Source organism: Carassius gibelio, chromosome A13, assembly GCF_023724105.1.
Source record: "Carassius gibelio isolate Cgi1373 ecotype wild population from Czech Republic chromosome A13, carGib1.2-hapl.c, whole genome shotgun sequence".
NCBI classification, from domain to species: domain Eukaryota; kingdom Metazoa; phylum Chordata; class Actinopteri; order Cypriniformes; family Cyprinidae; genus Carassius; species Carassius gibelio.
The window spans coordinates 12,258,770-12,271,240 of NC_068383.1; the positions used below are offsets into that span (position 1 = coordinate 12,258,770).

General features: G+C 36.4%; 1 protein-coding gene across 6 annotated transcripts in view; it reads left to right on the forward strand.

The window, feature by feature from the left end:
• Positions 1 to 12,471, forward strand: part of LOC128026175 (regulating synaptic membrane exocytosis protein 1) — a 72,718-nt gene that overhangs the window by 57,824 nt on the left and 2,423 nt on the right. For all 6 annotated transcript variants that reach the window (XM_052612986.1, XM_052612987.1, XM_052612988.1 and 3 more), the window contains 6 exons: positions 113 to 273; positions 952 to 1,172; positions 3,758 to 3,908; positions 5,496 to 5,608; positions 5,699 to 5,800; positions 12,252 to 12,391. In XM_052612986.1, coding sequence (XP_052468946.1) covers positions 113 to 273; positions 952 to 1,172; positions 3,758 to 3,908; positions 5,496 to 5,608; positions 5,699 to 5,800; positions 12,252 to 12,391 — 888 coding nt within the window. The remainder of the gene's footprint in view (positions 1 to 112; positions 274 to 951; positions 1,173 to 3,757; positions 3,909 to 5,495; positions 5,609 to 5,698; positions 5,801 to 12,251; positions 12,392 to 12,471) is intronic.

Genomic DNA, 12,471 nt, shown 5'->3' on the forward strand with positions numbered 1-12,471 from the left:
ACGTTTGAACAGTAGTGTATAGTCCCATCCCAACACCTTCAAACTGTTTTTAAAATCTAGAATGCTCAGAACTTATGTGTGCTTTAATTTTTTGCGTATTTCATTCTACTAGCTTTATAAGGAGCAACGAAGGAGCTGTGACAATGTGTCCCATAAGTCCTCAGACAGTGATGTCAGTGATGTGTCAGCCATCTCTCGCGCCAGCAGTGCCTCGCGGATCAGTAGCACCAGCTACATGTCCATTCAATCAGAACAACCCAGGGGTCACTTTAGGTGAGATGCATGGTGTAGCGTCACACTGGACTGTTGCATTATCTGTGAAATTTTGTAGTATTTTGACACTCTGTTTGTGATGTCACGTAAGAAATGTCATGCATTCATGCTTTTAGTTTTGTCTTTGCTGGGGCTTTGTTGTACATTAATTAAAAACATTTCTTGAATTCTGCTAGGAATGTTAGCGTGCATATTGGTGGTAATAAGGGTTTATAACAACTGATGTAATCTATAGAGTTATAAAATCATGCAATTATTAATAAACATGGTGGTCAATAGTTAATGTAAACGTAACATTGGATAATTTCCATACATTTATTTGCATTGTAAACGTGGAATATATATAAACTTCTGTTAACAAGTTTGGGGTATTTAAAAAAAAATACAAATTAGTCAAGAATGCATTAAATTGTCTATTTATCAGAGAATCCTCTTTTATATCAAAAATCTGTTTTCCATTATGCCTTTAAATGATTCTCAGTCTCTGTCTTTTCCATGATAACGTCATTCTTGGATTTTTATGAATTTCGGTAAACTCATTTTAAGGGAAGTGGAAAAAAAGCAGAAAGAGCACACACAATAATCAAATGCAGAAGGTCGTATTCACGTCAGAATAGTAATTTTCCATTTGTCATTTGGGTTACTGAGAGTCTTTGCTATGTTTTCTCCCAACACCAGCCATCATATTCATCCATCCAGCCGCAGCATGCTGAAGAGTACAAGTGTTAGTGGGGAAATCTACACTCGGGAGCGTACGGACGGCAGCCAGTCAGACACCGCTCTGGGAACACTGGGAGCAGGAGGGAAAAAGCGCAGATCTAGCCTTAGCGCACGTGTAGTCGCCATCGTTGGCATTCCCTCCCGCCGCAGCAGAAGCACCTCTCAGCTCAGTCAGACAGGTAAGACAATCATATACTTGCACCTTGTCACTTTTTTTTCAATTAAAAGTTCTATATTTCTATATTTCTATGCAACATTGGCATATTAAATTAAATTTATGCATTGACACTTTTATCTAAAGTGACTTACAGTGCATTCAGGCTATCAATGCTCTACCAATTGAGCTACAGGAACACTATATAAATATATACATATAGATTGGACAGTGGTATAGATCAGGTACTATAAATATTAACATAAATATTAAAATTACACGACATGCTGCTCACTGCTTCACATACCATATAGGGCCTTTGACGATGACTTTTGTCTTTGGATAATTACTGTCTGCTAAAGTCACATTGTTTCCTAATAAGGACAGGGGTTGTGTAAACCTTACAAGAATTATGTTTTAAATATAACTTTTATACCCTTTTAAAAAAGCAGAGAAGAGATACAGGACACAGATAAGTTTCATAGGCTCAGTTAGTGTAGCCTGAGGTGCCCTCTACTGGTGAAGAACCTAAAATCAGCAGATATTGTGGCCAGAAATGATTTATATCTTGAGTAACAATGAAAATATATTCAGTTGAATGACTTTAATGTCATTCAACTGTTTAATGTAATTAGGGCCAAATGCATTAGGGAATTGTCCCCAAAATGGAGACTGACCAAGGAGCAATTTCTTTAAAACTATCCTTTCCATCGGTTCAGACCATTTGGCAACATCTTCCTGCTTTACTGCTTTTACTTCCTTGCTTTCTCTTATCGGTGTCTACCCTTTTTCTGGGGTCATCCATGTCTGATGGATCTGTGTATCAGGTCTCTCTCTACCCTGTTTCACCTCTTAAAGTAGCATGTGTCTTCAGTCTGTGTTAAAGTGTGGGAGCTGAAACCTCAGGCTGGAAATATGAATGGCAGCATGTTAGCATTGGCAGACGTTCACTGTATCAGGTGCAGATCAACCCCCGAAATCCTATCAGATGTAATGCAGATAAATGCCTTTGAAGTTGGATCTGATATCCTCTAAAATATCATATTTTAAGCACTGTCTGTTTAAAGATGAATAAATGGACTGCTGAAAAAAAAAGAGAAACAAATTCAAAAAGAATGGCAAAAGAAGTCTTTTTGGCACCGCTGTCTCTCAGGCGCTTGGATAATATCTTAAAAGACCCATTAGATGATAAATCAGAAAGAGTTGCAGAGCTGCGATAAATCAGCATTTTAAAAAGCCCTGCTGCTCTAAAACAGCTGTTCCACACTCTGCCCACTGCACCAGTCTCATCCATTTACAACCATAGCCAAAACTAAAAATAAGATTACCGTAACACTTTCTAAATTTGTATACCTGATTTAATGCATTAGGTATTAGGAAAAAAACAACAAACAATTATTTTAATGCATTTATTATAATTTTAGATCATGGTATTTTTGTGTACACTAATACATGTTTAAATTGTATAAATGAATGTAGTTAATGTATTGCATAAACATGAATTAACAGTATAGTTACACTACCATTCAAAAGTTTAAAGTTGGTCAGATTTTTCTTTTTAATTATTTATTTTACACTACATTTATTTGATCAAAATACAGTAAAAACAGTAACATTTTAAAATTGATTTAATCCTTTCATGTCAAAGCTGAATTTTCTTATTATCAATCTTAAAAATGCTTGTGTTGCTTAATATTCTTACTGGATAAAAAAATTATTATTATTTTTTTTTGTGGAAATTTTTCAGGATTCTTCGATGAATAGATTCTTTTCATGATTTATTTGAATGCTTAAAAAATATCACTTACCCTGAAAATGGGGAATTATAGTGAATTAATTATCATTAACCTAGATTAATAAATGATGTAAAACAAATGTTATTGATAGTTGGTAGTTCATTTTACCTAATGCATTAATTGATGTTAACAAATTGAATCTTTTTATAAAATGTTATGAGGATTACTTACCTTTTTAAAACATTATCCATTAAACAAAAAATGTAATAGTCAATACTGTTTTGTCAATATCATCTTAACAGTGAACCTCAACATACAGATGATACAGTATTTCTCTGTTTCCTCAAATAATACCAGAGCAATGCAGGTTTGTTAATGAGAATCCCTGGACATTTTTTTCTGTAAGTTTTGTCAAAATAAGCCACTGATGGTGGTCTGATGAAAGAAAGCATTTTCAAAAGATCTGTAATCCATCAAAAGGCCATACATAGTACGGATGCTGCCCCATGACTTCCAGCAGGAGATGTTGCACTCATCAGGGGTGAAGAACTTCATCTTAGATCACAATATTTTCTCCTGAGTGACAGCTGTAAGAACAGCACACACATTATTTTTTATATTAGACCTGCAATATTTCAACAGAATCCTACTTTAGATTTTTAGTGTCATTGTACTGACCTTATTAATTATTAAAATCCCCAAGACAAAATAACACAACTTATCTTAATTATGATGATTAATTATTTTAACCTTTTGACAGAACTAATGTTTTTAATTTCCAGCTTCTGTTTTGTAGGTCTTGTAGATTCTTTCCCTTGTCCCCCTTATGAAAGCCCTGTGAATGGTAATAGAGTTTTTTTTCTTCCATCCACAGAAGCAGCCAACAAGAAAGCAAAGGGATCCAGTCAGATCCAGCGCAGTCAGGAGACGGGAATGGCAGTGGAGTATGCTCGCAATGTCATGGCTCGCCAAGCCAGTCGAGAGTCCACTGACGGCAGCATGAACAGTTATAGCTCTGAGGGCAAGTTAGTATCCAAAGCTGTGTAAACCCTTTTTTGCATACTCACAACTTTGCGATTCGAAATCATGAGTCAGATTTTTTTTTTTTTTCAGAATTTTGGGGATACTTCAGGTTTTCAATAAATATTTATTTATCTGTTCGTTTATTTCTAACAGTTTGTCTAGGGCCATCATTTATTGCATAAACCCACGTTGAACTGCTGTCAGAGCTTTTTTTTTTTGGTAATGAAATGAATAGTTGATTAAAAGTGAAAGTAAAGGTTTATATAATGTTGCAAAAGATTTATATTTCAAATAAATGTTATTTTGAACTTTGTTTTCATCAAAGGATCCTTATAAAATTATCACGGTTTCCACAAAAGAATTAAGGAGCACAGCTGTTTCAACATGATAATAATAATAGTAAATTAAATAAATAAATTATTAGTAATGGCTGCTGAAAATTCAGCTTTACCATCAAAGTAGTAAATTACATTTTCAATTCTACTTAAATGGTGAACAGTTCATTTAAATTGTAACATGTTTCACTATATTACTGTATTTTTAATTAAATAAACACAGCCTTGAGTATAAAATACTTGATAAAAAACATTTTCGAATGCTACTGTACTGTATGCATTACGATGTCAGATGCAACCCATTTGTAATTTATGCTATTTTACCCAAAGCTGACCTGCTTCCCAACTCACACTCCTTTAAAATGCTTAATCTCTGGTGTTTTTATGCATTCGCTGCAAACCATCACTCATAGATAAGTGGTCTCTCAGCAGGCTCTGTGTCGTGTTCATATGAGCTTCTCTCATCTAGATTTATTTGGAAAACTGTAATGATAAGCTTATAGAGAACAGTCTGATTTACAGAGCTAATGTGGTGTCCACTGCTCTCTCAGCTCCATCTTTGGAGCCAGATGGCAAGCTGTACTCCCTGATAATAATTAAAATATCCATCATCTGCAAAGAGGGGTTGCTGCAAGGTCTGTAGCTGTGCAGAAGCGGCAGTGACGCTTCCCTTTGCGGCTTCAGAGCAGCGGCTAGGTTGACCTGGCCACTGTGTCACTCCACAGAGTGTGACTCTGCGACTCCACGATTTAAGGATTATTTTACATGAACAAGCTTTAAAAAGTCTGAAATCACATAAGGCTGTTTATAAGTTAGCTCGACACGTGCTGCCACGCTCCTCAGAAATTCCTGCAGGAGTTAGGTCATGGAAATTGTGCTGGTTTCTAAGGAAATATTGAGTGTATTAAGAGGGGCCTTAACAAGACAGGGTTTACATACCATACAATACACAGCACAAGTCTGCTGCTGGAGGAGATGGGCTGCTTTTCACTAGCTTTTGAACTCTATATGAGGACAGGAGGCTCATTCTGGAATAATAGATTTCATCCAAATAAACGAATTGTTTTTGTTTGTTTTCGTACACCTACAAAGCATTCAAGAAATTCATTTCAAAGTATTTAAGAACAGCTGAAGATAACAAGAAATTTACTGTAACTTGTTTCTGAAATGCTGCCTCACAGTATGATATCTTTCTATCTGTCCATTCATTCATTCATTCGTCTATCTGATAATCTGTGTATGTGTGTGTCTCAGTCTGATCTTCTCAGGGATGAGATTAGGGGCCGACAGCCAGTTCAGTGACTTCCTTGATGGTCTTGGCCCTGCTCAGTTGGTGGGCAGACAAACACTTGCTACGCCTGCTATGGGTGAGTAAACATCTTCATATATATATGGACTAAAGTCTAAGTGTAATTTGTTGCAATTATTATTATTATTTATTATATTTTTTTTTGTAGGAGATGTTCAAATTGGACTGATGGACAAGAAAGGTCAACTAGAGGTGGAAGTTATCAGGGCCCGTGGTCTTACGTCTAAACCAGGTTCCAAATCGCTGCCAGGTGAGAGTGTGCCAACACTACATAAAACAAAAAAATAAAAGAAAACAAAACAAACAAAAAAAAAAATATATATATATATATATATATATATATATATATATATATATATATATATATATATATATATATATATATATATATATATATATATATATATATATATATATATATATATATATATATATATATATATATATATAACAATAATAATAATAATACAAATTCTCATTAGTAGTGAATAATACTGAATATAAATCACAGATTCATTGTGTCTTCCACTTATTGTGTAAACATTGTTATTGTTATGAGTAAATGAATCAGTTTTAAGTATATTGAATTTTTCTTCCCCTATGTAAGCATTAGGTACCAATCAATTATGGTCAGTAAGTTTTTTTTTTTTTTTTATAGAAATTGATACTTTTATTCAGGAAGGATGCATTAAATTGATAAAAAAAAGTGACAGTAAAGACATGTTCCATAAGATTTCTATTTCAAATAAATGCTGTTCTTTTGAACTTTACAATTATCAAAGCATCCTGAAAATGTCACAAGAAAAATGTTAAAGATTTTCCACAAAACTTTTAAACAGCACAACTGTTTTAAACATCCATAATAATAAGAAATGTTTCTTGAGCAGCAAATCAGCAATTAGAATGATGCCTGAAGAATCATGTGACACTGAAAACGAGACTTACAATACAATACAATATATTGAAAATGGAATACTTAGAAAAAATATGAATTGTAAAAATATTTGACAGTTTGAATGTATTTTGATTTAATAAATGCAGCATTGGTGAGCATATAAGACTTCAAACACCATAAAAGAAAGATACTGAATTTTGAACGGTAGTGTATTTGTAGTTTTTATAGTGCTTTGACTAACAGAAACATGTTTAGTAGTAGTAGACAAATCTTTTTATTAAATTTTCCAAACATTTGAACAACAATCACATCAAATTAAAATGTTAATACAACATTGCAAACATAATAGGAAAACAAAACAAACAAACAAACAAACAAGCAAACAAAAAGAACCAACGGGTGGGGTGGGGGGGGGTAAGGGGGGAGCTTACAATTAGCATTTTGGGTTAAATCTATCTTCAAAATATGAAAGGAAAGGCCTCCATACTTTAAAAAATCTGTTAACAGAGCCTTGCATGGAATGTCTCAGTTTCTCTAACTTTAAATACGCCATGACACTTTCTACCCACTTAATGTGTGTTGGTGGTTTATTTGACTTCCATTTTAGAAGTATAAGCCGTCGGGCCAGCATAGAAGAGAAAGCCAGTGCATCCGATTGACCTGGCGGTAGTGAAAGGTTTTCGGATGCCACACCAAATATTGCTATTACGGGGTCTGGTTTTATCTCCTTTCCACACATAAATGAAAACGTGTCAAACACAGCAGACCAGAATGGTCCTACAACTGGGCATGTCCAAAACATATGACCCAAAGTGGCCTCATATCTGTGACATCTAGAACATGTTGGGTCTATTTCTGGAAATATTCTTGCCAGTTTACTTCTAGAAAAGTGTAGCCTATGAATTACTTTAAATTGCAGTAATCCATGTCTGACACAAATAGATGTCGAATGAATTCTCCTAATGGCTGATTGCCAGACTGCTTCTGCGACTACACTTCCCAAATCCTCTTCCCACTGTTTCTTTAAAAAGTCTAAAGATGGAGAGGCCGCCTTTTGAATCAGACTGTACACTGTTGATATCAGACCTCGCTCAGATGTACTCAAGTCAAAGAGCTCCTCAATCCAACAATGAGGAGGAGGGGCCGAAAGGGTATTAAAATATTTTTTGACTAGACTTCGTACCTGCAGATACCTATAAAAATTAGATTTAGGAATATCAAATGTTTTAATCATATGGTCAAAAGAGACAAAACTACCACCTTGAAAAAAATCCCTTACACACCTGAGTCCCTTTCTAAACCATGCCTGAAATGCATGATCAATTAAGGATGGTGGAAACAATGCATTGGAAGTAATGGGTAACAAGGAGAGTGCTTGTTTTTGCTTAAAGTGTGACCTAAACTGAGCCCATATTTTTAGAGTGCTAGTCACCAAAGGGTTGCTTGTCAAATACTTCCTGTTAAGTGGTAGTGGGGCACAGAGCAATGAGAATAGAGAAACTGGACCACAAGATGCCTGTTCCATCTCCACCCAAACAGGTTTGCTCTCCTGATCCAAATGTTCTGCCCAATAGATAACTTTATCAATATTACATGACCAATAATAATACAAAAAGTTGGGCAATGCCAGTCCCCCTTCATCTTTCTGTCTTTCTAAAAATGTTTTCCTGATTCTTGGAATACTTTTATTCCATATGAAGGAAGATAAAAGTTTGTCTAACTCCTTAAAGAAAGATTTGGGGATAAACAATGGGACATTTTGAAATAAAAATAAAAACCTTGGCAGAACAGACATCTTAATTGTGTTTATTCTGCCTGCCAATGAAATAGGTAATAAGGACCATCGGTTTAAATCTTTTTTAGTTTTTTCTATCAATACAGTGAAATTACATTTAAATAGTTCTTTGTATGTACTTGTCACTGAAATTCCCAAGTACTTAAAGGAATTATAAGTTGTTTTGAATGGGAATTTCTTGAGATCTAACTGCTTTGCCTCATTATTAATTGGGAATAATATACTTTTATTAAAATTGATCTTATATCCTGATATTCCCCCAAAACTATTTATAAGTTCTATCGCTTTGGGTATGGACATATCTGGGTTGGATATATATATTATGAGGTCATCTGCATACAACGAAATCTTGTGGGTGCTCCCACCTCTATTTATACCTAGCAGATCTGTCTCCTTCCTTAACGCTATAGCTAGGGGTTCTATCGCAATGTTAAATAAAAGTGGTGACAGGGGGCAGCCCTGTCTTGTGCCCCGGTGCAAACAAAAATAATCTGATATTACCCTATTGGTTCTTATACAAGCAGTAGGATGTGCATAGAGTATACTGATCCAAGTGCAAAAACTAGATCCAAAACCAAAATGTTTCAGGGCTGTGAATAAATACAAGTATTCTATGCGATCAAAGGCTTTATGTGCATCTAACGACAACAGAACCTCTGGTAGCCGTGAGCTGCCTTGTGAGTAAAGTATATTGAATAGTCTTCGCAGATTACTTGAGAGCTGCCGCCCAGGCATGAATCCTGACTGGTCTTGATGTATAATAGACTGCATGACAGGATTCAACCTCACTGCCAAGACCTTAGCTAATATCTTATAATCATTTGAAAGCAAACTTATCGGGCGATATGAGTCGCATTTTAGGCGATCTTTACCTTTTTTGTGTACAACTGTAATAATAGCCTGAGACATTGTTGGTGGCAAAGATTTTTGCTCGATTACTTCCTTAAACACTTCTTTCAAAATAGGGGATAGTTTTCCTGAAAACTTCTTATAGAATTCAATAATAAACCCATCGGGGCCAGGTGCTTTTCCACTTTTCATTTGTTTAATAGCTTGTTCAATCTCCACTGTAGATATGGATTGTTCAAGATTGGCTTTATTCTGCTCACTGATGGTAGGTATTTCCAATTTGGCAAAAAAACTTGCTATGTTTGCCTTGTCACATGGCTCCGATGTATACAATTCCTCATAAAAAATTTTAAACTGCTTGTTAATATTCAACTGGTCTGTGGTTACTCCCTTTGCTGTCTGAATTTCAGCTATATAATTAGCTTCAGTTGTCTGTCTCAGGTGGTGTGAAAGCAACTTACTAGCCCTTTCACCATACTCAAATTCTTGCTGTTTAGATCTCAGATACAACGCTTCCTCTGCCTCTGTAATCAGGTTATCTAATTCTGACTGTAAAACTCCTCTCTCCTTGTATAGAGTAGCAGTGGGGGTTCTAGAATGTTCTTGATCTATATCATTTATCCTTGAGATAATCTGATTGATTCTATCCATTCTTTTTTTCCTCATACCTACACTGTATGAAATTATTTGGCCTCTCAAAAAGGCCTTCATTGTCTCCCAGAGGTTACAATAAGTAATACCTGGTGTGCAGTTTGTTTCAAAAAAGTAATCTATCTGTTTAGATAAGAAATCAACAAACTTCTCATCTGTCAATAATCTGGAGTTGAATCTCCACACACCCTGGGGTGGGATGTTATTAGGAAAGCAGAGAGTCATCAGTACAGGGCTATGGTCAGAAATTACTATACCTGTGTATTCACATGAACTAAGTAGTGGTAACATTCTCTTGTCTAAAAAGATGAAATCAATCCTTGAATAAATCTGATGTGCTGCAGAAAAAAAAGAATATTGCCTTGATGTTGGATTCTTATATTTCCATGCGTCGACCATACCATAAGTTTGCATAAACTCATTGACACATCGAGCTGATTTACTAAGTGGCCCAGATGATGCTTTAGATCGGTCCAGCACTGGGTGGAGTGTACAATTTAAATCACCTCCTAAAATAAGCTGGTGACTGTCAAGATCTGGAAGACGTGTAAAGAGGTCTTTAAAAAAATTAACATTGTCCCAATTAGGTGCATATATGTTTACCAGCAGCACTTGCTGGTTGAACAGTTTTCCTTGGGCAATAACATAACGGCCCTCTTTATCAGCTATCACCTTTGATTCCTCAAATGATACATCTCTATGAATTAATATGGCAGTACCTCGACTTTTCCCAGTAAACTTTGAATGAAAAATTTTTTGAAAGCCCCCCCTTTTCAGCTTATTAAGATCCTTAAGAATCAAGTGTGTTTCTTGTAAATATACAATAGATGCTTTCTGTTTGGAGATGTGAGAGAAAACCTTATTTCGTTTTATTGGATGATTAAGACCCCGGCAATTCCAACTTAAAACTACTGTACTGCCTCTCTTTGACATATGTGATTACTATTTGCAGCATATATGCTCCCTGGGAACAAGGAGGGGGGAGGGAAGAAGGAAAAAAAAAAACAAAAAAAAAAAAAAAAAAAAAAAAAAAAAACAACAACAACTACAACAACAACAACTTGAGCTGGCCTCTAAAAGAAGGCTGCTAATACTACCAGTTACCATATCCTCTTAACGTCACTCGTCCCACTAACTTAAACTCCAATCTGAACTGTTATAATAAAATAATAATGCCACAAATTGCATTTCTCTTGTTTACAGGAAGATGTTAAATACTAGAGAGATAAAGAACGAATCTCTTGAGTCAGACAAAGTCTGAATATGTTTAACTCACCATGCATTAATTAGCAAGACATTAAGGTTCATAACGTTTGTATTAGGGTTTCAGAGTGTCTCTCACGAAGTCCATAGCCTGCTTTGGATCTTTAAAACTTCGCCTCACCCCATCTTTCGCGGTGATTCTCAACTCGGCGGGATAAAACAGACCGTAGCGCACACCCTCACAGCGTCTGAGTAGTCCACGCACCTCATTGAAGGCTGATCGCTGTTTCACGACCTTTTGGGTGTAGTCAGGCTGGAGGTGTATTTTGTCTCCATCCGGTGTGACAATCTCCCTGCTCTGCATGGCTTTCTTAAGCAATAATTCCTTTTCCTGAAAATAGTGAAATTTCACTATAATTGCCCTTGCAGGTTGATCGTCTACTGGTCTCGATCTCAAGGTTCTGTGCGCGCGATCTATTACAGGGGCCTTGTCCAATTGTAACGAAACCTTGAGCAGCTCGGATATGAAGTCGGGGATATGCTTTCCCTCCTCCCGTCTCTCCTTCACTCCCGTAATGCGTAGATTACAACGGCGCGATCTGGCCTCAAGATCCTCATTTTTTACTTCCAATGCAACGACATCTTGTTTAAGTTTCGCCACCTCTCGCTGCAGAGTACTCACATCATCCGAATGTCCGCTTTCTGCTTCTTCCAGCGAGAGCACCCGCGTCTCAATTGTGGCCATTCTCGCGGCTGCTTGGCCCATCACGGTCCCAAACTCCTCTCTCAGTTGCTCACATTGCGACTTTATCTCCGTGGCCTGGATCTCGGCTTTTTCGTCTATTTTCGAGAGTAGCTCCGTTTTAAGCATTCGTATCTCACTGAGAATAATCTCTTGGTTAGTTTCCATTCTGTTTCCCGCTACTTCCATCGTCGCGTTTTCCGCCATCTTATCTGGTTTGCTGCGTGTGCCGGGCATATTCAATAAACATCTAAATTAGACGATTATTTATTCAAACTTTACTTTGTAGGGCCTCTTCTTTTTTAACTAAATGTAATCACAGTGAGCTGGTCGAGAATGCATTTGTTTTTAACTAGTTAAATACAGTTCAGTATGGAGAACAGTCAAACACGTCTTCACATGTTGCCGACCTAACCGGAAGCCTACAGAAACATGTTTAACGGAGAGATTACAGCTAGGAAATTTGATCATTTATACATTGTACTAACTAAATATGACATGTGCCACCGCCAGGCACTATAACTGCCTGAACGGCTCTAGTTGAGCACTACGTCTGCTCTTCACAGCTCCCTATGTCAAGGTCTATTTGCTGGAAAACGGAGCGTGCAAAGCCAAAAAGAAAACCAAGATTGCACGAAAAACACTTGATCCTTTGTATCAGCAATCGCTGCTGTTTGAGGAAAGTCCCCAGGGTAAAGTTCTCCAGGTAGGACGCAAATTTCATCTGTTTGTTCCCGATATGCCTCCAAAGTCCAACATTTGTGCGCACTGACCACTGATTGTGTC